Source organism: Barbus barbus (assembly GCF_936440315.1).
Source record: "Barbus barbus genome assembly, chromosome: 37".
NCBI lineage: Eukaryota > Metazoa > Chordata > Actinopteri > Cypriniformes > Cyprinidae > Barbus > Barbus barbus.
In genome coordinates, this window is record NC_136715.1 from 13330509 (window position 1) to 13356502 (window position 25994).

At 39.5% G+C, this 25994-nt stretch overlaps 1 protein-coding gene across 1 annotated transcript; it reads right to left on the reverse strand.

The window, feature by feature from the left end:
* Positions 1-570: 570 nt before the first annotated feature.
* On the reverse strand, positions 571-19906 carry LOC306856953 (contactin-2-like; the record flags this gene model as incomplete). The annotated part of the gene is made up of 22 exons (XM_079396532.1): positions 571-3220; positions 3328-3496; positions 4067-4179; positions 5238-5424; positions 5936-6051; positions 6809-7043; positions 7214-7284; positions 7497-7646; positions 9220-9378; positions 9804-9924; positions 13255-13430; positions 13837-13964; positions 14093-14243; positions 14455-14584; positions 14863-14999; positions 15584-15765; positions 15905-16007; positions 16115-16327; positions 16433-16528; positions 16638-16813; positions 17427-17568; positions 19849-19906. 22 exons carry the CDS (start codon positions 19904-19906, stop codon positions 3117-3119), a joined length of 3117 nt encoding a protein of 1038 aa, XP_079252658.1. The 3' UTR covers positions 571-3116.
* Positions 19907-25994: the final 6088 nt, after the last annotated feature.

Here is a 25994-nt window from a genome sequence, read left to right on the forward strand (position 1 = left end):
ATGAAAATTAATGTGTGCATAGAAACATTAGTAACAAAGAAATGAATGAAACAGAAGCTGAGAAGCTGCTCTCTTTACCTGTCAGCTGCACTGGCCAGTTTGGTAAAAAACCTGTTCGTGATCATGTATACTTATACATTATTAATAGTTCCAAAGTACAGGCGATAAGTGCTGACTTCACAAGAATTAGGCAATAAAACTAATAAGGAGTCATATAACTAGTAAATTATGGTAAGGTGGGATTATCTTTTAGATTGTTGTGACACATGATCTAACCTCAATTGTAACATGAAAATTCTCAAATGTGAACAGTTTTGTTTCTTCTATTAAAACAGACATTTTTTTTTTTTTTATATTAGGCATGTAAGCTTGATAGTGTATGTACAGACCTATATCAATCTGTGCATGTCAATATAAATACATGGAAGTTTTTGTTAACATCTCATGACATTGTGCCACCTTATATATTCTATATGCATAAATACATGGTGCATCTAAGCCAGTCGTGCACATCTGTATAAATGTGTGCATTATGCTAATCGCTAAAAACTGAACGCAGTTTCTTCAAATACAGTCAAAATGTTTTTTATTGTAGAATATTTACAAGTGCTGCATTATTCACATTCAGTCCACAGTGGACAGGCTCAACCTTGACAACAACTGGGGTACATAGTAGTTTGAAGAGACAACTTGACATCACAACCTGAGTGACCTTCAGAGCGAAACTACTAGCGTGCCATTCGACTCCTGCAAGCGTAAATACAGCCACTTTGGAAAGTTGTTAGTGGCTATGAATGTTGAGTTGTGACTGACGAAGCCCTGATTGAACACAGAAGGGCAAACTACACAACGTGAAACACAGCAGAATGATTTCCGAATTAAATGATAACAGAAAAGAAAGCTGTGAAATTGTACATAGTGCACTCATAATGCACTTAAAATCACTTGAAAGAGAAGTACAAAACAAGGACAAGAGGACACTATAGTTTTGGTTGGTTTTGTAGTCCTAACATGACTTGAGTGCTTCTACATTTGAAAAGTGTAACATTTACTCGACTGCTACCAGGGTGTGGGACTACAGCTACTGGTGATGCTGTTATGTGTTTTTGGCTAAAACTGTTTTGAATGATCATGATTTGTAATTTACAGTTAATGGACAAAATATTAAATTGCTTGATATAAATGATCAACAAGGTGTTAGAGAAGATGTAAAAAGCTAAATGAAGGAACTGAAACATTCAAGCACCCCTCGCATGAAGAAATGACCACATTTACTGTAAGAACTTGATGAACATTGTGTTAAATAGAAAATTAAATAAATTAAATAGAAACATTACATAGAAATAAAGAATAATTCTAAGGAAATCATCCCATTGAACAGGCACTAATGAAAATCAATGCAGGGAGAAGGAAAGAAAGAATATATACAACATTCAATCAGTTTCATTGTACCTTTTTGATCTGAAAGTATACGCTTCAGAAAGAAATTTGACGCATTGTGCACATCAGAATGATTTCATTCCAGTTTCAGTTTGCACTTCAGTAGTTGATGCCATAGTATTGAAAGACATATCTAAAAAGCACAGCTGAGGATCTCTGAAATCTTTAGTTTTGTCCTCATTAGTAAAAAGAAAAGATCAAATAAAAAGGAAAACATAACAGTTTAAAAAAAATTCTATATAGGTTTTTAAATAACAAATGGCAGGTTTAGGTTGAGCTGGATTTTGGACCGGACAAGTGTCCTGGGACCTGTTAGGGGCCTCCAAACAGGCAGAGTGACCTGAGAGCCCCAGAATCGTCACTAAGACCATCACAATTAGTGTTGCCAAGTCTGCGGTTTTCCTGCGGAATTAGGGTACTTTAATACTGCTGCCGTGGGTTGTTTTTCATGTCCACGGGTTAAGGCGACCCCAATAACGTGATATTTAGCCCCTGCAATGTGAATTTTACCAGAGAAACCTCACCAAAAAATTTGTATTTTACACCCCGGAACACTATTTTTAATGGGGGGCCCCCTCAAAAAGCTATTGGGCTAGTTTTGAGTAGCAATTGGGCAGTTTTTTTGTGAAAACCTGGCAACCCTGCTCACAATCTAATGTTAGCCAACTAAAACACATGTCTCCTAATGCTTTTAGTGAAATGGACATTGTCACTTAAAGTATGGTAAGGTGTCCACCATTAGGGACAGTCTTCAAAGATTGAGCCATACAAGGCTAGGACCTTGGTATTATAGGATAATAATATAACAATATTATAGGATAATAATTAACTTGTTTGTCCATGAATGTTATCTTCAGCATTGTTCAATGTTCAGTGTCTCGCTCTTGCAGTGTGCCAAGAAAGAAATGAACAACCCATGGACGTCAATTTTATGTAATCCTTGAGGAAAACGGCAAAGTAATAACAATGAGATAACAGAGTGATAACTTTGGCAAGTCAAGCCCACTTTAACAACCATGCGAGAATCAGGTTCTGTTGTACCATTGCTTTCGTGAGACCTTTCAGCTTTAAAAACTAGAACACTGAGGGAGGCAGAATGCTACAATCATTCAACACAGATACAAAACCCTGTTAATAAAAATCCTGATCCACTCCTGATTCTAATTACATTGATACACAAAAAATAAAGATCAAATAAAAAAGGTAAACATTCATTTGAATTATTTTGCAGTCCACATGCTGCCATGAAGTAGAAACAAAGTATTAAAAAAAGTTTTGTTTAATCCATTATGGAAATGTAACCAATACATCCATGTGTATTTACACCTATGATGAAATCAACGAGTCAGAGCTGTTGCTGAATTTTAGAAACTACAACCAAATGCTGACATGATCACCGCTCAAGTTTCTGAGCGTCTAAGGCAAGCGTCTAAAATTATAACAATCAAAAAAGTCTCCCACAACGACTCTCTCTCTGTCCAGTCATCCTTGTAAAAAAGCCTTTTTATACAAAAGAACCATCCACTCCTCACACTTCTAAAACTTTACACCCCACGCAACCATTCCAACATCCCTCATCAAAAAAACCCCAACCCAACCCACAGCCTGCCCCTTCTGAGGAAAACCTGCTCAATTCTCTTTGATATTAATAAGAAATGCCTCATCACTGGCTAATGTCACAGTCCAGACGAGCCAATGAGAACGAGTGCAGTGAACAGCAGAACAGATGTGCAGAGGGACCCAGAAGTGCAAGAACTGTTCTGGACCATCATTCCAGTGCCTGTGGATCAAACACAGACTTTCAGAGACATCATTTAGAACTTAAACACTAGTTTTTCAGTTAGTTTACTAAAACCAGCACTCCTAGCTATTTTTAGTCTCACACACCTGAATCTTGAGACACTATTGCCTCATGGGCTGCCCCGTCTCCTCCATCTCCCCAAGAGCGGATTTCCAGAACCACATAACCATTGTCCTTGGGTAACGGCAGAGTGATGGAGTTCTTGCTTTTCTCCAGTATCTTCAAGGAAGACTGCCCTTCATGCTTATAAAGGACCTAAACAAATAATAGAGAATCAGTTTTGTGAATTCTAAAGATGTGTAGCATTTCAAGTCAATTTTTTTTGCATAGCACCTTTCACAATACAAAGTTTTCAAGCAGCTTCAAAGAAAATCATGATTATACTATCTTAATATCTTGATGGCTTATATTCGCATTAAGTGGTTTTTGCGCTGTACAAACATATACTTGACATTTTTTGACAATACAAGCAATCAAGCAGTTGAGATTTGTTATACAGTACACACCATCTTGACAAAAGATGACCTTAATCCTATAGCAGATCAGATATGACATACAAAACTGGTTAACATGTTGATTCACTGCTAACGGGCTCAATAGGGTCATTATAAGGGACGACACATGTTCTCTTCTCATGTGACATTAGGCCGCCCATTTATTAGATTCTTACCTCAGAGCTATGAAATGATACGACAGGAGCCTTTGACTGAAATGACTGAATCTGAACAAATATTCTGATGACATACAGATGGAGACAGATGACCCAACACAAACACACATCCTAAGAGATAGCTATAGTGTTGGGTGGCAGCTTGTGTCACTCACTTTGTAACCCAGAACGGCAGACTCATTGTCCATGGATTTAACGTGATCCCACCTCACAGTAACCCAAGAACCAACAGCCTTCCATGAGATGTTACCTGGAGGACGGTTGGGGGCTAGAATTGAAGATATAAGCAAAAGTAAGTCCACAAAGCTTTCACACCATTCTTAGTGACAAAGACAGGACTTGCAAATGTCAAGTTCGTATGAAGTGTATGAAGGACTGTTCGGGACATTTGAACTGTTATGGATGTAACTGATTGTTCTAGTCATCTTTAGCGGCAAAATTAAACTTATTACATTTCTATTATTGTAACAGTAATCTTCATAAGTAGGTTAACCTATTTCTAGAGATCAAGTAACAGTTTATTTTCTCCATGAAGGAGAATGAAAATAAATATAGGTGGTTTTAAGTCAACAGCAAAGATGGTTGACCGATATTTTTTGACAGTCTTTACCAAAGAAAGATTCTGTAAGGAAAGCTCAAAATATCACGACAACGTGATTTGATGCATGGATCTTTTATTTCTCTCAACTCTAGCACCCTTAGGCTACCAGCTTATGCAAGCTGGACATGAATCAGCCATTGTTGTTTCTTGGAATAACATTCTTATCAACCAAACACTGTCCTCTGATTCAAAGAGTACCCAGCCCACATTTCACCATTTTTTAATAGGTGTATCAATGTCATGGATCAAGGTTAAATCACTGTTGGATTTTGTTTTAATTTTGCAAATCAATGTAGATATTCATTATACCGCATCCATTTATATGTTGTTTGTTAACCTTTTTACATTAAACATTCTTTCAACATGAATTCAACTGAAATTCTTTCAATCACCTTTTAACATTAAAGGAGACCTATTGTGCCCCTTATTACAATATGTAATATAAGTCTCAGATGTCCCCAGAATGTGTCGGTAAAGTTTCACACAGACCATTTATTATTATCATTTTGAAAATGCCCATTTTGAGTGGAAGCAGAAACACGCTGATTTTCATGATATGTCACCTTTAAAGTTTGGTCATGTGACGGCTAGGTAGTTCGGAGTAGGACTTTGGGTTAAGATTTGTAGAAAAAATATTTTAGAATCTCAGGAAGCTTGTTCTACTCATGTAAATCACATTTTAGCTAAGGTACCAGTGCTCCCTGAGCCCAAAAATGAGGTCTTACGAGGTTTCTTGGTGACGACAGTGGCTCTTGGGGAGGGTGGGCCAGTGCCTGCACTGTTGTAGGCCAATACAGTGACGTGATAGAGAGTGTTATGCCTCAGACCCGTGACTCGAGCCGTGTTCTCCAGCCCTGCTGTTCTCACTCGGTCCGCAGCTGCCTCACGTTCATGTTGTCGCCAATAACGAATCTGAAACCAGAGCAAGAGGACTGTCTCAAACCTGTGATAAGCTTGCTGCTTGATCATACTGAAAACAACCTGAATGTGAAATCTGTATTGAGAAATTAAAATTAAAGTGGGTAAAAAAATTATGAAGTCTGGAAGATTTTGCTTCCAAAAGACAATTATATTACCATATTTAATTAAATACAATATGAAGAAAATACCCTTTGATACCAGTGGATTTCAAAGCATTGTTAAATCCAAAGGGAAGCGCCTTATCTAAATAATGTGTTTCGTGCTCCTTGATCTGATCTAGATATGCTGTTCATAAAAAGGAGCTAATGAGATAACAGCACCTCTATTAGTCTATCACTCTATGGGGCAAAGCTCATATCCTGATGTGCCACCTCAATGGCCATCAATGACCTACAATGGTCAAAAAAACAACCATCAACTCTGTCATGCCATTTATGTTTAACAATCCACATAGAAATATAAAAAGAGATGCTACAGGTATTAAAAGAAGAATGGGCCTGACCTCATAACCCCGAAGAACTCCATTAATGTTCAGATGTTGAATGGGGTCCCAGGACACCTGAATCTCAAAAGCTGTCAGAGCTGTGGCATTAATCCTTCTTGGGGATACGGTAGGTTCTAAGGAAGGCCGGAAAACATCATGTTATACATCTATCAGTTATCATGCATTTGTTTATCATTTAATCTTTTTATTTCATTTTATAAGGCTGGTAACATTTTAATGTCAAATAAAAAGCCTGTAAGTTCTTGTTTTATCGCTGACTTATCGAATTCTGTAAACACACTCTTCACGTGCACATTGCTGCGATTACACATAAGTTGCAAGTTTGATGTTAGTTATAATACAGTTTGCACTGTCTCTTCATTGGTTAACAGCCTCTTTTTAAAGCCATCATTATACTCTGACTTGTGCAACAAAATTATCTGTCCTGAAATGTGCCGCACAGTTAAGCTGAGATGTGATTAAAGACCTTGTTAAAATAAACTTGGGCTCCTCTTAAAGGATATACAGAGCAGTTTAGTTTAGTTTCTCATTCTACAGTTATTATTGCTTCTTGTGCTGTTACTTCTACAGCTACTAACTGATCACTAAAGGGATCTTAAATGTGGGTGGTTTTGTGTCTGAATATAAACGGGATGAGACATTATTACAGCTTTGTTTCAATATGTTTTTTGGGAGGACATTTTGACTTTTGAAAATTAGAATATGCTTCCATAGAACAACAAACTCACATAGTGTAATAAGCTCTCTTGTCTCAAATGATAGAGGAAAATCAGTTTCTTTTCAATGAGCAGTTTCTCCACTGTCTCCAATGGCTAAGCAAAGTCTAATCAGAATATAATGAAAATGATTATCCTTCCTAATGTTTCTCACCCTCTTCTGCAGAATGTACCACAGCAATCTGGCTGAAGGGACCTTCTCCTTTCTTGTTGTAGGCCTTGATTCTGACCTCAAAAGGGCAGTAGGCTGACAGACTCTCATTACTGTAGACATATCGTGATGACTCCACGTGTGGCACCCTCACCACCATCCATGTTGGCATGCCTTGCTTTCTGAATGCCAGGATATAACCAAAGCCATCTCCATTCTGATACTCCCTGGCCATGGGCTGCAATTCATACCAGTAGAAAACGTTTTTGTCTCATTATGGAACAGAAGGTAAGGGTTGAGTAATAAAGACACATTGATTGACCATCTGTTAGCAACTCTACATACTAATTAAAAAGAATAAGGCAAATCTAATACGAAGTTAGAGCAATAGAGGTCCATGGCACTTACAGTCCATGTAATTATAAGTTCATTATGGTTTCCTCCACCTCCACCAAGTCCACTGGGAGCCACAGTGGGTGCTGCAAGACAAATAACAAAATAATAACCAACAATTACAAAACAATAACCCACTTACATAGTGGAAAAAATACCCTATCTACCAAACATTTCTATGTGGAACCAAACTTATATTTTATGTCAATTGTTTTTAATATGTATTATAATTATATTCATAATAATATTTCATATTTAAATTTTTGTTCAACACTGACAAATTTGTAATTGTTCTGACCTGCTTGTTTGGTTCGGACAGGCTGGGAGGGCATGCTTGGTTCTCCACTACCCAAAATGTTGCTGGCAATAACCTGGAATTCATAATCCATCCAGGGTCGAAGATCTATCACACGTGCTGACTCAGCATTTCCTTCTATGTTTCCAGGGTCTGGCAGAACCATAAGAAAACAATCATAACATAACGCATGATGCTCTAATACAAATAGATTTCTCAGGCTACAACAAAAAAATAAACAAAATAATTAAATATTTACATTTTTAAGCAATATGGGTGCAACCATGACTAAAGAAAAAATTTGCAAAAATATCAAGGTACCAAAAAGAAAATGATCATAAGTATATATACACTTTATTGCCAAAAGTATTGGGTCACCCCCTTCTAATGAACATGTTTGACTACTTTAGTCATTTCTATGAGTACAAATCTTAATGTTTAAGCATATAATGATATTCTAGGGAATTGTGTGCTTCTAATTTTATAATAACAGTTTGGACAGAACCCTTTTCTATTCTAACATGGCAGTGCCTCTGTGTATAAGGCACGCTTCAAAAAGACATGATTGATTGAGTCAGTGTGGAAGAACTTGACTGGTCTGCAGAAAGCCAAGTCCTGATCCCAACTGAACACCTCTGGTGTGACTTTATATGCAGACCTTGAGCCAAAAACTCATCACCAAACACCAATGACTTGTACATAAGGGCACTGTCATTTTAGACACGTCCAAAACTGTTGCAACAGAGATGGAAATACAATTTTTAAATACATGAATTATGTTTCCATCTGCTTGCCACAGTTTTGTTAGTGCCTTTTTCTGTTTTAAAGAAGGGTGTGTCCCAACACGTTTGTCCTTATAGTGTGTATACAAATCATTGGTGTTTGGTGATAAGTTTTTGGCTCAAGGTCTGCATTTAAAGTCACACCAGAGGTGTTCAGCTGGGATCAGGACTTGGCTTTCTGCAGACCAGTCAAGTTCTTCCACACTGACTCAATCAATCATGTCTTTTTGAACCGTGCCTCTTTTCATTAAATGAAAAATACATCAAAGACGACCACAAACTCTTCAGCAGCTGGAAACCTATATCAGGCAAGAATGGGACCAAATTCCAACACCAAAACTCCAGAAACTCATAACTTTGATGCCCAGACGTCTTCAAACTGTTTTGAAAAGAAGAGGAGATGCTACACCATGGTAAACATGCCCCCGTCCCAACTATATTTGTAGCAGGCATCAAATTTGAAATGAGCTCATTTTGTGCATAAAATTGTAAACATTTCTCAGTTTAAACATTTGTTATGTTATCTATGTTCTATTCTGAATATTGGCTCATGTGATTTGAAATTCATTTTATTCAAATTTAAAAAACATCCCAACATTTCGGGAATTTGGGTTGTACATATTAGACATTAAAAATGACATTTATTATAATATATTGTAAATAATCAAAAATATTCCAGTATATAAAAAGCTCATGCTGACAACGCAAGACTGCAAAGTTGATTGACAATGTGGGAAGGCTGATTTAAATGTTTCATTCACAATGCTTTGTGCAAATGGGGGACTGGTTCAGGGTTATGAAGAGAAAAGTTCAAAAACATTAGAGAAACCCCTGCTATAATAATAATAAAAAAAAAACCACTTTCATTATAAGCATATTTGTAATAATATTTATGCAAAAATGTTAATTCTATCATTATGCAGTAAAATGACCCATAACCTCACCCGTTCTCATCCTCTTCCAGTCGTGAGTTTGTGAGGATCGGCCCAGGATGACATACTTGCCAATGGGACTGTGGTTGTCATATCCACGGCTCCATCTCAGCTCAACAGATGTGTCATTGACACTAGTCACCACTAAACCTCCAGGAGGTCCTGGTGGGCCTGTAAAGAAAGAAACATTTAGCTTTACCAGAGAATGTACAACATTTTTTCTTAAATTCACATTTTTTCATATATTTATATTAATGCACACACAGCAAAAAAACAAAACAAAAAAAAATCAACAAACAACAACAACATGTCATTAAAGCAGTTTAGTTGGGGCTGCTTTCTTTACAAAATCTGTACCAAACAGGCATATGGGAACCAAACCCCAAGGATGCAGATCTGCTAAAATTATGTTTCATGACTCTACATTTCATTCATTCTCACAGGGCTGAGAGCTGAGAGTTGTCTGGGCAAAAAATATCAAGCTGAGGTAAAACACAAGAGCAGGGCTGTGGAACAGCCACGGGCTGCAGGCTGCTGAACTGAGCTTTAATAAGGTCTCTATCATATAATTGGCTCGGCCAACTGGAAGCCCTTACCCCTCACAACCAGCTTGGCAGAGGCCACTGCGCTGTCCACCACCGTCTGGGCCATGCAGGTGTATGTGCCAGCGTGACTGAGCTGTCCGTTCACTATCAATAGGTCACCAATCGTCTCTTTCTACATAAAATGACAGTGAAAAGAAAAGTAAACTGTGTTAGAAAGTAGTATTAGCCCACTTCAACTTCATTGGAGCATTATCATGCTTTTTATTACATGCTTAATCTGGAGAGGTTTTGAATTTGGGATTTTAAAATTGACTATATAATATGTCTAAAAGGCATTTACTTTGAAGTGAATCCTATTAAAGCTAATCTCAGCATGTGTGAGGAGTCTGCTGCTATTGGAATACAAATCCAAATGGTTTTACTAATCTTGCTAATTTTAAATATTAAGAACATAACTAGTTTTTATTACAGAAAGAGTAAGTGGTGGTATTTGCTAGGGTGTTGTGGGTGGTTGTCAGGGATCCTCTATGCTCTAAGTTGTTTTTAGCATGTTGCTATGCTGTTGCAATGGCATAGCAAAGTGTCGAATCTCTATGACCTTCCCTAGATATAGCTTTTGTCCTTGCAATGCAGGTTTCTGGGATTTTTTGCCGCTTTATCATCTGCCAGGCTAAACCCACGAGTCTAATTGCTTAGAAATGCCATGACACATCTCTTAACAAGCTGTATTTTGAATAAATCAGTACCTTGTGGTATAAAATCAAACTAACATACTGTCACGTTCCCTCTCGGGACACAAGGAGCGAGGAGACGTAGGAGTTCCAACTAGCACATTTATTGGAGAGACACACACAAGGAGACGAGGAGCTTGGGGAGAGACGAACATCAATGACGTTTATGACCGGAAACAGGGGCTAGGAAACACAGGGCTTATAAACACAGGGAAATTAACGGGGAAGAACAGAAACAGGTGTGGGGCAATCACATGCAGGGCTGGGGACACATTAACTATTAATTAAAGGAACGAGGATGGCCAGATAGGGACACGAGAGGAGGGGAAACACAAGACAAGGACTGACATTACGCCCCCCTCCGGAAGGCGTGTCCTCACGCCTAACACCATCCAATGGGGAGGGGGGGTGGGCGCTCTGGAGGCCTCCAGGGCGGTGCCCGTTCCAGGGGCCATGGCGGGTCTGGAGACTCGGGAGGCCATGGCGGATCTGGAGACTCTGGAGGCCATGGCGGGTCAGGGGACTCGGGAGGCCAGGGCGGGTCAGGGGACTCGGGAGGCCAGGGCGGGTCAGGGGACTCGGGAGGCCACGGCCTATTTTTTTCGGGCCCAAGGGGTTCTGTGGCCTTGGCCCTTGGCCCGGCCACACAGGCTGTGACCCTCTTACCCCCCCCCAAAATTTTCTTGGGGAAGCTCCCCCCTGGGAGCCACAGAGGAGCGGGCTCTGTCGGGAGCTCTTGCAGCGCCGACTCTGTCGGGCGCTCTTGCAGCGCCGACTCTGTCGGGCGCTCTTGCAGCGCCGACTCTGTCGGGCGCTCTTGCAGCGCGGGGATGGACGGAACCTGCGTGGAGCCGGCACGGGAGGGCACGTGCGTGGAGCCGGCACTTGGGGGCGCTCGGGAAGCGCGGACACTTGGGGGCGCTCTTGCAGCGCGGGGCTGGACGGAACCAGCGGGAACTCAGGAGGGCTGGACGGAACCAGCGGGAACTCAGGAGGGCTGGACGGAACCAGCGGGAACTCAGGAGGGCTGGACGGAACCAGCGGGACTTCAGGACGGCTGGGCGGAACCAGCGGGACTTCAGGACGGCTGGGCGGAACCAGCGGGACTTCAGGACGGCTGGGCGGAACCAGCGGGACTTCAGGACGGCTGGGCGGAACCAGCGGGACTTCAGGACGGCTGGGCGGAACCAGCGGGAACTCAGGAGGGCTGGATGGAGCCGGCACGGGAGGGCACGTGCGTGGGGCCGGCACGGGAGGGCACGTGCGTGGAGCCGGCACTGGAGGGCACGTGCGTGGAGCCGGCACTGGAGGGCACGTGCGTGGAGCCGGCACTGGAGGGCACGTGCGTGGAGCCGGCACTGGAGGGCACGTGCGTGGAGCCGGCACTGGAGGGCACGTGCGTGGAGCCGGCACTGGAGGGCGCTCTGGAAGCGCGGACACTTGGGGGCGCTCGGGAAGAGCTGAGCTGGACGGGACCAGCGGAGACGCAGGAGAGCTGGGCGGGACCAGCGGGGACGCAGGAGAGCTGGGCGGGACCAGCGGGGACGCAGGAGTCCACCTGCGAGGAGCAGGCACTGGAGGGCGCTCTGGAAGCGCGAGTTCGCGGGGGCGCTCTGGAAGCGCGAGCGGCGGCGGGCTCGGGAGAGCCACGGACGACGGCGGGCTAGCTCCGACTCGGACCCGGAAGTCTCCCAGACACCGGTATATTCCTACCCTCCAGGTCAATCCTGTGGTGTCTGGGAGGTCCATGGGGTAGTTGTAACAGGCTCCGAGCCGGAACAGGTGGAGGATGGCCGCGTCGTGCAGATCCGAACTCCGCGCGAGCCCGCAGAACTCCTCCGCGTACTCCACGAAGGGCAGCTCGCGGAGTATCAGGGCGCGGAGGCGGGCGGCGAACTCCATCGCCGTGGAGGGGGGGGGGGAAAACTGGAACAAACAAAAACTTTCCTCAAAACGGAAAACAAAACGGGGGAAGGAGTTTCGCGCTTACTTTGTGGGTCCGGTCTTCTGTCACGTTCCCTCTCGGGACACAAGGAGCGAGGAGACGTAGGAGTTCCAACTAGCACATTTATTGGAGAGACACACACAAGGAGACGAGGAGCTTGGGGAGAGACGAACATCAATGACGTTTATGACCGGAAACAGGGGCTAGGAAACACAGGGCTTATAAACACAGGGAAATTAACGGGGAAGAACAGAAACAGGTGTGGGGCAATCACATGCAGGGCTGGGGACACATTAACTATTAATTAAAGGAACGAGGATGGCCAGATAGGGACACGAGAGGAGGGGAAACACAAGACAAGGACTGACACATACACTACAGTCAAAACGTTTTTATAAAAAAAGTTTTTCTAAAAAGATATATCAAATAAATGCTGTTCTTTTGAACGTTCTATTCATCAAAATTCTAATTCATCCTAAATAAAAAATAAAAAAATCCAATTGGAAATATTTTTTGAGCACTATCAATCAGAATATTAGAATGATTTCTGAAGGATCGTGTTAAGGTAATGACTGCTGAAAATACTTTTTTCCCCATCACAATAATAAAAAATACATTTTAAAATATATTACAATAAAAACTATTATTCTAAATTATAATAATACTTCACAATATTACCGTTTTTACTGTATTTTTGATCAAATTAAAACAGCCTTGGTGACTTTTTTAAAAACATTTTGTTTTTTAAATCTTAATTAAGAGTTACTTAAGAGTTAATGTGCTGATGTTTACAGTTTTTAAACACCCTTTCACGTCAAGTGCTCACCCCCTCCATACGCCGATAGTGTCCATTTGGTTCCTCTAGGTCCAACAGAACTCCATTGAGGGACCAGGTGAAGGTGAGATCCATAGTAGGGTCATGTGACGCATGGCACTGCAGAGTGGCATTGTCACCCTGATTGATGTCAGCATTAGAGGGTGCTAATGTGATTTTTGTGGCATCTGTTTGAGAGAACAAGGTGAAAAACATAACTTTATACACTGAAAGCATCTGCGCCCACATTAGTATTTAAAGGTTTACATGCAGATCAATAAGCTAAAAATACACTCAGGCTTGAAATCCAGACATAACAGAAGATAATTGCACAATGAACATGCAGAATGGGAGCTGATAAAGGTGTTTACATCCAAAGCAAACTTGGCTAAAAAGTCTATAGGTGTGTCGAAAAAAGTCCAGATTTTGCTTAACCGTTGAAAGAAACAGTGTTTATGGGTTTTACGTGATCTTAAACTTTTCAAGTGTAATCTGTGTAAAAAAACTATCCATGTAAACACTCACAGCTGCAACAATATTTAGTGCCAAACAGATCACTTTAAACAAGATAAACAAAAAATGAGGTTTTGTTACCTCTGACAGACAGGTGTCCTGTGCTGTTGGCTTTGCCAAGGTAGTTTTCTGCAAAGCAGGTGTACTTTCCCTCATCGGCACGACTGATATTGTAGATCCACAGAACCCCATCTGGAGTGACTGTTATCCTGGAGAAAATTCATCTTTTCGAGATCATTGTACTCAAAGCATCTACAAACAGCTCACAAGGCCATTTTTCTGTAAATAATAATATATATTTAGTTAAAGCCTTTGAAACACTTCATTACTGGATTACCTGGTACTATTGGTCAGTAGCTCTGTGCCACGGCTCCAGAAGAGAGTGGGTTTAGGAGCCGCCCGAGGTTTACACTCCATTTTCACCTGTCCGCCACGGGCAGCAGGAATAAGCTTGCGCACTGGATTTAACCTGAAGTCTGGAGCCTGGACTGAAATAGGGCAACAGGATGGGGAGGAAGGGAGATGGGGAACCACACAGAGAGGATTTAAACACAGATCATGCTATAATCGGGGTTTAGGCATGACTGGGTAGGCAGAAGGAGATCTGAAGTGCATTAAGGTAGATAACAAGAGAAACATGTCAATGTTTATTTAGTTGTATTCTGATGTGCTTTCATGTTGAGGTTCACTTGTGCTCACCTTGAACTCTGAGCTCAGCATTTGAGTAAACGGTGCCATGTTTGTTTTCGGCCACACACTGATACATCCCAGAATCCTCCAAGGCGAGGTTACTGATCCTCAGTCGCCCGTTATTCACTTCCACTCGGTCCTGCACACAGGTAAGTGTAAGAAACATGCACATGCTCATTAACGCCAGCAGAGGGCCACACAACATTTCTCTTGTCAATCTACCTCCAGCTGAACAAATAATGAGCAGGTTATTCACTGTCACATCTCACTGCCTCTAAGACATGAAGAGTTTTCTAAAAATGAGTTAGCATATATCAGTCTGAGTCTTGACAGCTAGAGGTCCTGTTCATTTCTGATAACACACACATTGTCAGATAACAATCCAGCTCCAGTTGTGTGTGCGCACATATGGCTGACCTGTGTGGTGAGGGGCTGTCCGTTACGGAGCCAGCGAATGGTGGGTCTTGGTTTGCCCGCAGCAGCACAGCTCCACTGCAGCTCCGAACTGATTTCCACCTCAGAGTCACTCATGACCTGAAGCCAGTCAGGCTGGGCTGGGAAGCGAGAACACATACAAACCCACAGATTTGTACTTTTCTCTAATAAGTGGATTGATGTGTGTTCATTTAATTGCTTATATACCATTATTACTTAAGTATTATTTATATACTACTATAGTATTTATTAATATAATGAATCATCTTTTATTTTAATAAATCCAGTTTTTAATTAATAGTTTTTTATTACATTTCTTGTGTTTTTGTCATGTGTGTGTGTGCGTGTATATATATATATATATATATATATATATATATATACTGTATATATACACACACATTCACACGCAGTATATAATTTTAATTCATTTTTATTTCTGTTTTGTTTTAGTATTTAAACTTATTTTAGTTAACATTTAATTTTCATTAAAAATTTTTGATTTTTAGTCTATTTGTAATATTTATATAAACTTTTAAATATAATTTATATTGTATATTTTATTTTAATTATTCTAATTAATAATTTGTAATAATTTTAGTTAACAATAACAACACAAAGTTTTATGTTACATGAGACTTCTACCAAAGGTAACAAGAGGAAAATCTTGTCGAAAATATTCTAGTGCTGACGTTATGCCTACCTTGCACAGAGACACGTCCCTGATGTGTCTCACGGCCCTCGGAGTTGTAAACCTCACACTCATACATGCCCTCATCATCAAAATTCAGTTCAGGAATAATCAGTGTGGGTCCCTCTGTACTTGCTCCAAGCTTAGGTGGTAAGATCCCATCCACCTTCCTCCAGCGGATTTTAGGAATGGGACTTAGGGAGGAAAGTAAAGAGCAAGCAAAAGGACGTTAGAGAAAAATGTTCCATTTTTATAGCTGACTGAGTTATGGATTATGTTGAACCGATGTCGCAGTGATCTCTGAAGGGAAGTGAGGAGCTAAGGGGGACTTACTTGCCATAGGCAAAGCATTCCAGCTGTGCAGTTTGTCCCGATAACGCATACGTCTCAGCAGGAAAACGCACTCGGACATTTGGAGCGGCTTTCCTTGGGTTTGCTGTGGAAAAACAAAATATAAGATGTATTTTTTTTGTATAAAATGTTATTTTGATAGCAGCATGTACTTGAGCTTGTTTCTTTTTTTGTTGAGGGAAACTAACTAACCATCGGGGTAAACAGTGAGCTGGACAGCTTTACTGAAGATGCTCTTGGTGCTGATGTCCATGTTGATGGTGGTGAAGCAGAAATAGTTGCCCGTGTCGTTGGCTCTTGCGTTAGCAAGGTATAAGTTACCCGTCACCTGAGAAACAAACCATCTGCCCCCCTCTGGCTGAATGAAGTTGGGGAACTCGTTGATGAACCAGCGGTAGGACAAAGCTTGGTGGTACAAAACAGATGGAAGATGTAATATTACCCTATGAGGAAATAAATAAACTGACTACAGAGTGAAATATTTAACTAGCTGATAGTGTGCAATCATACCTGGGTAATGAGCTGGTGGCTGACAGGCAAGAAAGGTTCCTGCACCTTCATGGACCGTCTGAGGGCTTCTACTCTCAGGGGGGAAATCATGGAGGTCTAAAATACACACAGCATTAATCAGCTGCGGTAGAGTGCAACTGCTGCTTTTATGTATAAAGGCCTAATTTTCACACATGGACAACAAAATCGTTTGGTTCGTACTCACAGCCAAATCTGAGGTTAGCCACTCGGCTAACAATGGTGCCACAGCGGTTGATGGCGAGACACTGGTACGACCCACCATCTCGCCCATTCTGAGGGTTATTGATCACAAGGTTTCCTGCGACCTGTGTGTAGTGCGAATCCTCTGCAAATGCTATTTCAGTGCCATTCACACGCCACCTGTGAGAAATCACATACAAGATCTAACTTAAACAGATTCTAACTTCAAAAAAGTGCATAATCAATGATTTATTAAATTCAGGCATGAATGTAGCACACTTTTTGTGGGGACAGCATGCATAATGTATTTAAAGAAATATTTTTGCCTGGTTTTCCTGTAAAAATATTTGTAACCTCCTTTAAATAAGGAGATGTTTAATATTTTTCAGATAATATATTTTGATGTTTATTTTTCATACCACAGTGACAAATAGAGTTTTTCTAAGCATAAATATAACAAAATTTAGTGAAGTTAATGTATTTAACTATAAAAAAAATCCTAAACTTAATTTATTATTATTATCTTACAAAATTACTTTAACAATCAAATGTTTTTGTCAGGTCAGTAATATATATATATATATATATATATATATATATATAGAATACTTTTATTCAGCATCAAACTGATCAAAAGATTTTTTTTTTCAAATATATTATATATTTGAAAATTTGAAATCAATTATTTTGGTAAAAACATTTTTACAATGTTTGTATTTAAAGTTAGGTCATAGTAAATAAAGGTCCTGTCTTGTTCGATAAGGTGTAAGTGCCAAAAACTTGATCTGGGTACCGGTAAATAGCAGCAGGGCTGGCGCGAGCCTGGCAGCTCAGGGTCACCTTGCCTTCTGGCATCCCCTCCGGGTAAATCAGACTAGACGGCTGCTCTTCAAACACAGGCCCACTGTCGTGACCTGACACACACACATCCCCACCTACAAAAATACGCCCACCATTACTGCCTGTTTCAGCTATTTCAACAAAGACTGTCACAAAATGCTTTTGAGTCAAAAACAGCATTCATGGCCTTTTAACGTGGTGACCCCGTGGATTTGAACAGATTTCTGGTTACCAGATGATTAACTAGGCAACAGCACACTAAATTAAATTCAAGGGTAAAGTAAAATATATGTGAGAGTAATCTAGCTCAAGTAGTCTTGTCATGCTCAGGTCTTTTGTACTGGCTCCATTGACAGCTAGTGTGCTGTGCCAAACAGACAGATACAGGGGGGTCGTGCGTCCCTAACAACTCCAGCTTATTTGCACTCATAGTGGGAGTGTACTCCACCTGGGGAAAGTCAGCAGAGGATACAAGCTGTCAGATACAATTGCACTCACTCAGATATTTTGACAGAACAGAGGGGAACAGGGGAGTTTGAATACAGTTAAGTCTCCAGGTAGCCATGAACACACATAACGCATTATGAATTGGGTCAAGAATGAGTTTGGATTATATAGGACTGTGTGTGCATTTGTGTCAGTGTGTGCAACTGCCACTCGGATTTTGCTTTTCTATTTTCAAATAAATTGGTGCTTCTTATAGACTTAAGACTGTGCATTTTAATGCAATTTGTGATGGATTAGAGTACTATAAAAAAGAATCGGTATGAATAAAAATATCTAAACATTCCTAAAACAAGATAAATTCATTTTCAAATAAATTGCAGATATTAATATTGTTTAAGATTTTTTCTTCCCTACTGATATTTAGTGATTAAATAAGTAAATAGAATTTATTTTAAAGAAAAATGAACTGAATTCAAGATATATCTCTACAATTAAGTAATATTATCTTACACCAGCAAAAATATAATTTTTAAACAAAGACAAAAATTCTGATGAATAATTTATTTTTTCAGTCACTATGTCTGTGCTGACTTTTTGTTTCATTTATGAATTTGTAATTTAGAATTCATTGAAGTTCTGTATATGTATGCATGTATGTGTGCAAATCAGTGTGTGTATGCAGATCTGGTGAGACCCACAGGAATCTAGGGCAATAAGAGAGAGGCAGGGGAGGAGAGATGAGCTGAGAAGGGGAGCCGGCTCCCCGGGAGGTTTTCTGCCCTGAGATTACAGTGAAATTCAGTGGTGTGACGGCTGCTTCCAGTAATGGGGATAAACAGCTCAAAACTGCCACTTAAGTTCTTTTCCACTGAAGTCTCTCAAGAGCACTTCACAGTCTCTATGTGTAGTTACTTCTGCGTACTAGACTAGAAATAGTAATTGTTTTGTTTGCCAATTCAATCTGAATGTCTGTGATGACAAATCAGAACCTAGACATTTTCCTCAGGACAGTGAATATGACAATTAGGTATATTTTCAAACCATTCATTCCTTTCCATGTCCATGTCCATTTTAAAGTATATTAAAACAGTAATAATATTTCACAATATTGCTGTATTTTTGATCAAATAAATGAGCAAACAATGATGTAGGTCTAGGAAACATTGGGCAGAAACTATACTCTGATTGGCTGGCTGTCTGGAAACAAAGTCAGATTTAAAAGTAGGTAGAAAGTTGAAGACGTAGAGCAGATTTGCTGAAGAACAAATACCTGTGAAGTAGTTGGTACTTCTGCATCTGCAATGATTTTTTTGTGCAGGCAGTTGCATTCCAACACTGCTGAAGTTTTATTATAATTTTTGATTTTTCACAGTCTATTTTTGAGGAATCAATTATTTTAAATCAATCTTCCCCTAAATGGCATGTAAAAATAAAACCTATTTTTCTTGGCCTCTTATGTTGGTCAGATGGTAGCTCCTGACCAGAATTTGCTGCAAAGTGGACCAGATTTTATGCCTGTGAGACTAGTACAACTTTGACTAGAGTACCATTTGCATTATGGACAAAAGCACATTTTTATCAATGTTTAATGGGGCCTGGAATACTTCAGCCATCAAAAACACCTCTCAAGTAAATCAAATCCCTTCTGCCCACTGATCTAAGATAACACAATGAATAATTAATCTGAATTTGTGGCCCCCCACTGATGCACAAGCCTAAAACCACACGTCCAAGACATCATCAAAGTGACAATGTACATTTCAATGATGTTTCAACAAGGAAATGCTGGAGCAGAGGGAATATAGAAAAAACAAAGGGTGAGTGGTAACGAAGTTTCACTAATGGGAGAAGGGCTGAGCAAGTATATTTGCAAATGGGATCTTGAATGAGATGAGATGATGGGAGACATCAGATCAGATCATACTTACCCATTGCGTAGCTCAGAGCCAGAGAGCTGAGAGACAGCAGACACAACAGAATCCTCATCCTCCTACTGCAACCACACCCAGACAAGAGACAGAGGCCTTGCAGCTCCTGGGGAAAAACAAAAACCCAGATGACTCACAACAAATAGACAGATTCTTAGATGAGTATCAACCTTATTTTTAAGTTAAAGTAACAGTTCACTCAAAAATGAAAGTTTGTGGACCAATTCTCACTACTAATATGTCTTCAATTAATACTTACTAATTAATAAACAGCCAATAAGCTAGTGATATACATACTTTTAAATCGTTATGACTTTCTATCTTCTGTAAAACACAAAAAGAATACATTTTGAAGAATGTTGGTGACCAAGCAGTTTTGGTGCCCATTGTCTGCCACTGTATTGAAAACAAGAAAACACTCAGAAATATCCCAAAAATCTTCTTTTGTGTTCCATAGAAGAAAGAAGCTCATTCAATTTTAAAAAGACATGAGGGTGAGTGTAGGTACACATATGGATATATGTTACAACTGAGGAGAACCATAACAGCCCTTTCCAACCAATGAGAGGATGCACGGCTGTGTGTTTTCAATTGGCAACAAATTCAAATTTATTCAGACACTGTATTCCTCTGACAGCCTGAAAATCTACTCTACACCAGCATATTCACCGTTTCCTCGCCCTGATGTGTCACCTGCTGATGCACGGCTCAGATTCGGGCCTAAAAAACAGGAACATGTGACTCAAATGGTCTAGCGGCTAAATTGACAAGAGTGTGCTGGGGAGCAGCTGTTTTGCACCATTCGCCATCCAGTCCTCACATCTGCTTTGAGTGTGTGGGATTGTTTCCTTCACTGTGTAGCATACCCCCCAGTCCAGTAATTGGCAATTGCACATCTTTTTCCTGGCCCAAGTAATGGAAATCTCAGCAAGGGCCACTGCTCTGCGGTTCCCGGTACGTCTGCAGGCGTCAAGCATCAGCACAGATGTGCTGTTTGTGATGAGAATGGCCCCCTGGAAGCATCCCAGCAGCCGTTTGTAGAGGTTTAAAAAAGAGAGAAAGGGGCTTTCATCAGAGAAATTTCTTAATTACACCAAACAAGACTCTGATTGCCACCTGACTGCACTCAAATGCTTGTTTTATCAGCACTGCTTCGGTGTGTTGTCACAGTCTTTTCAACCACACTCTACTTAGTACTTAGCACGGTATAATGTGCTGGCTGCCAGGACGTAGCTGACAGGATTTTCCTCATGCTGCAGTAGATGTACTGTATGCATGAATATGGGAAGGCTGTTTGTCAAGGAACACACAAATTATCAATGCACAAATTTACAGCGAGTTGTCTGTTAAGCTTTGATTTACCATTTAAAACATATTTCTTTTCATTCCATTCTCTATCATCAGGGATAGTCTGAGACAATAATTCCCCGTGATCCCATGTCACACAATTCAGACTTGCTAAATATATAAATGTTACCAATATTATTTGATATAAATATGATTATTAATATGATTGTAAATATAATTATATGAAATATGATTATATAAAAGTATATTTAACATTTAAAAAATATTGTTGAAACAAAAAGTTATTTTAATTACTTATACATTTTTTATATATTGTTTAATATTGCAAAAGCAACACTTTAAAATAGGCCTATTGATTTTAACTGTATCTTAAATAAAATATGCATGCAGCACATTTAAAATAAAATGTTTTTTAACTGTTTTAATGTTGCAAAAGCAACCCTTTAATTAACAAAATTACACAACATTTTCATTTTGACAAGATCTTTATGTATTTCTCAGGTTCACACCTTCCTACAGTGAATCATGCCTCTTGTTCCAACACTTTTCCTGAGTCCATTTCAAACTTCAGAGCTAAGGACAATCATAACAGCTCTTCCAGCTGGTATGAGGGCACACGGCCGAGTGCTTCCTGACATTCTCTACACATAGAAACAGAGTGAGCCTGAAAATGTATACTACATCACCTCCACTTAACATTCTATTCATTTGTGCAGGGAGATGCTGCCATCATTGTAGCTTAAATGTGCCTATATGGGCCAGTCTGTGAGCTTTTTCCTCCCTATTTGCTTTGTATATGTAAATTTTTTGTGTCACGGTGCACACAGCAGGGAGGACACAGGAACACGGAGACGAGGACGTAAACTCAAATATGTGTTTAATGAAGACATCAGGACAGGGCAGGACATCAAACACCAGGGAGTAACGTGTAGACCAGAACAAACTAACACTGCACAGACAGGACTTAAATACCAGGGATAATTAACTCAAACACACACACCTGGAACAGAATAAACTACTAATCACATAACAAGGACAGGAAACAAACCAAATATGGACACAAGAGGCAGGAACACAAGACACACAACAGCTCTGACACTATGGCCATTTCATCCCTGCCTAGTGCCTACCATCATACATTCATCTGAGTATTTCCTTTTCTCAAAAGTCAAGTTTCTTGTAGGACTAAAGGACTGCCTAGGGCAATGACGCTTTTACTGCCGCCCTGACATCTTCTAATGGGACTAAGCCCCCAAAATGGATCTTTCCCAGCTGGTGGCCTGTTGAAGTCAGGTGTCTGTGTAGAGACTCAAGAACAACAACAAAAAAAACATATCTAAGGATTTTTTTATCAGTCTACCTTCATCTATCTAAATGTAAATCTATATAACTTCAGGTTCTGTTGGACACCCACTCCATCCTCCAAAAATGCTTTGGTCTACAAACAGCCAAACTCCTATACGTACCAGCTGATACAGCAAGAAACATCTTACCGGTCTAAATATTCCTAAAGTAAATTAAATTCCTAAAGTAAAAAAAACAGATCTCAAAGACACTTTAAAAACTACAAATAAGTTTCTGGTTTGCTACTTCACATTTGCAGATGCCAGAGTGACTACACAGCAAATCACAGATCTGGATTCAACACCAAGTGCATCCGTTCATGATTATTCAAGCCATGATTAGCTGTTTGTTGTGATTGTTTGCTGTTCGACATGTTTGCTCAGAGCAGTGAGTCATCACCCCAGTGTCTGAACAGTGACACAAAGCTGGAACTTACTGTTTTCAGACCGAAAGTCTTGGGTACATTAAACCCAATCATTATAATGACTATGCCATTAAGCCTAGAATCTATGAACCGTGACAATAAAGCAGAGCAGGGAGCATGATTAAAGTGTAAACGCCAATATGTAATTAACAGATACTACTGAAAGCTTTCCCGAGCTTAAAGTGGCATTATTATCTTTCTATCCAGCCATGTACTGAAATGAAACACAAGGGCAGCAGGTTGTTTATTGGGTCATGTTGAACCTCCTCAATGGGATACACAAAAGCTAATTTTGTCTTTACTATCATCTTTAAACATTCAAATGTATAATTCACAATTTTTTTACCATAACAAGCACTTAAGTATTTTCAGCTTTTATTTTTTTTTTCTTTTCACAGCAGTTCCCAACGGAGATAACTTTGCGACTCAGGGGTCAAATCCACATAAGGGCTCATTGACTCGGAGTCTCTCATTGGCGCTGACGTACTGCCTCTTAGGCTGTGCCATGCATTATTGAAGTCTTGTCTTTCTCGATATTTCACATCGCTGTCATTCACTGAAGCAGCAATAATCAAATGAAATGTTGAATGAGGTTGAAGGCTGCTATCCAAAAAGAAAAAAAGCATGGGGCCTTATTATACACTAAAACCAAGCAATGAATGATGTTAATTAATAAGTGAAAGATTTGACTAATATGAGTGTGGTAGCTTTTATTCAGAAAACTATATCAGCAATTTAATTTTGCTTGTAAAGATCATTGTGTGGTTGTCCATGGCTCATATATTGAGCGGTCAAATACATGCTAGTATAATATACCTGAGGACAACTGTCACAGTAGCTCTAATTGGTGCCACTGCAACAGACAGGAAAGCACAGGCGCTGGGAAAAGTGCTGAGGCTGGGTACAGCATGGCCTTAGACAGCAGCGCGGCAGCCGGTGGTGATAAAAATCGTCAGCTTAAAATGCTGTCTTTGCCGTGGCTTGTGTGGATATCTGAAACCAGATCTCTGTTCAAACTGGAATGGCTCAGATTTCACAGATTCAAAGACCTGTGCTAAAATTGCTTAGTCTAAACAATGATATTTTCATTTGGGTCAAGCAATGCTTGAGTCCTCCAAATTGGGTTTAAGCTCCACTGTGGTGGCTCTCAATTTCAATGCATTGTGAAAAGTCATTCTAATGTTTACTGCAAATTTGCAATGCTAAAAGACAAGACACATATTCAAGACTGGGTAAGAAAAAAAAATATTTTAAACATTCTAAAGGATATTTCATATTAGCTTTAAATATTTAATTCTGTTTTTTAGAGATATATTATAATTAATAATATTTCTGTCAATTAATACTATATACTTTGAGAACCATTGCATTTTTAAGACATATACATATAATTAGAAGAAAAACTTGTTCACACTGATGGTTGGAATCACACGGATGATCTGAAAGTAGCTTTATTTAGCGTCGTACCCAAAGTGGTCAGAATTTGATCATATCTTTTTAATTAAGTCAAGAATTTAAGTAAATGTGGCCCTAAATGATGAATCACCCATAAACATTAAATATGCAGCATGCACACATTCAGTACATAAAACTAAAGCACCAGCTTGTGCACCACCTGTTTCAATTGTCCTTATATGCATCCACACATTAAACGACACCTCACTGCCTCCCTGTGCCAGTCTGGGCCCTGCAGGCCACAGCCATGTATCAAACTCACAAGAGAAAGTGTGTGAGGGCGAGAGACCTGAGAAGACAAACAGCCTCATGTGGACCCACTAGCCCTCCTGTAACTGAAATATCAACATGATAGTCTGTGAATGTTGACAGCCCCCCAAGATGAAATGTCCTGTAATAGCTTGGCTCACTTCACAGAGGACGATGATATACTTGTCCTTTTTGAAGAGGAAAGAGACTGAAATTTAGTGACCTTCAAAAGGCTGAAAAAAGGAGCATTCTTTGAACATTTTAATACAGGGAATAGAATTCTAAACACTGATATATCAATCCCGAATTTGATATGCACAGTATATTGGTACCATATTAATTATCGGCTGACATTACAGATTAATTACAGACATTACATTTAATTGTGAACACTTATGTTTGCCTTCCCTTTGCCTTGTCTAACACTCAATTAAAATTCATCTAAATGTAACTGTTACGTGTGTGCCCGTCTAGTTTCCTGTTTACACTTATTTGGTTTTGTTCCGGTTCCTGTCATTTGTTAATCATCGTTTATTCCATTCACCTGTTTTGTATTAATCATCTCGTTTACTCCTTTGTTTCCTGATCTTTATAAGCACTCAGTTTCGTTGCAGTCTTTGTCCGATCTTAGTTAGTTTATGTGTGTATTCTCAGATATCCTGAGTTTTCTATTAAATGTTGCTTCTCACAAAACCTCCTGTTGTCTCCAGCGCCTTCCTGCCTTGACACACTGTAACAGTAGCCTTGACTAAATATTAAAATAGTTTTAATACTGTACATTATAATTTTGTGATGCCTAAATTCATTGTAGCATTTAAAATGGCAGATTTTAGATTTGATTAGTTTATTTAGACAGAATATAATATTTTACTGGTTATCACAGGTAAATAAATGATCATCTTATTTGATCATATGGAAATTATTATACTTCAAAAGTTTGGGTTTGGTAAGATGTTTTAAAAAAAATTATTAGTTTGAAATATTATCATTTAAAAAACTTTAATATTTTAATGTTTCCTATTTTACATTTCCTAAACATTTTTATTTTGATATATTTTCAAATGCAATTTATTTAGTTTATTTTTTTTATACAAAGCTGAATTTTTAAGATCAATTACTCCAACAAATTTGCACGAAGAGTCACATGATCCTATAACAAACATTTCTTATTATCAATGTTGATAAAAATTGCCTATTTTTGTGAAAACCTTGGTACATTTTTCTTGTATGAATAGAAAGTTAAAACAATTATTTTAACAGATGTTTTTATTTGTAACATTATAAATGCCTTCACTGTCACTTTAGATCAGTTTTGTCCTCCCTGCGCCCTTGCTGGAGTATTAATTTTTTTTTTTTTTTAAATGGC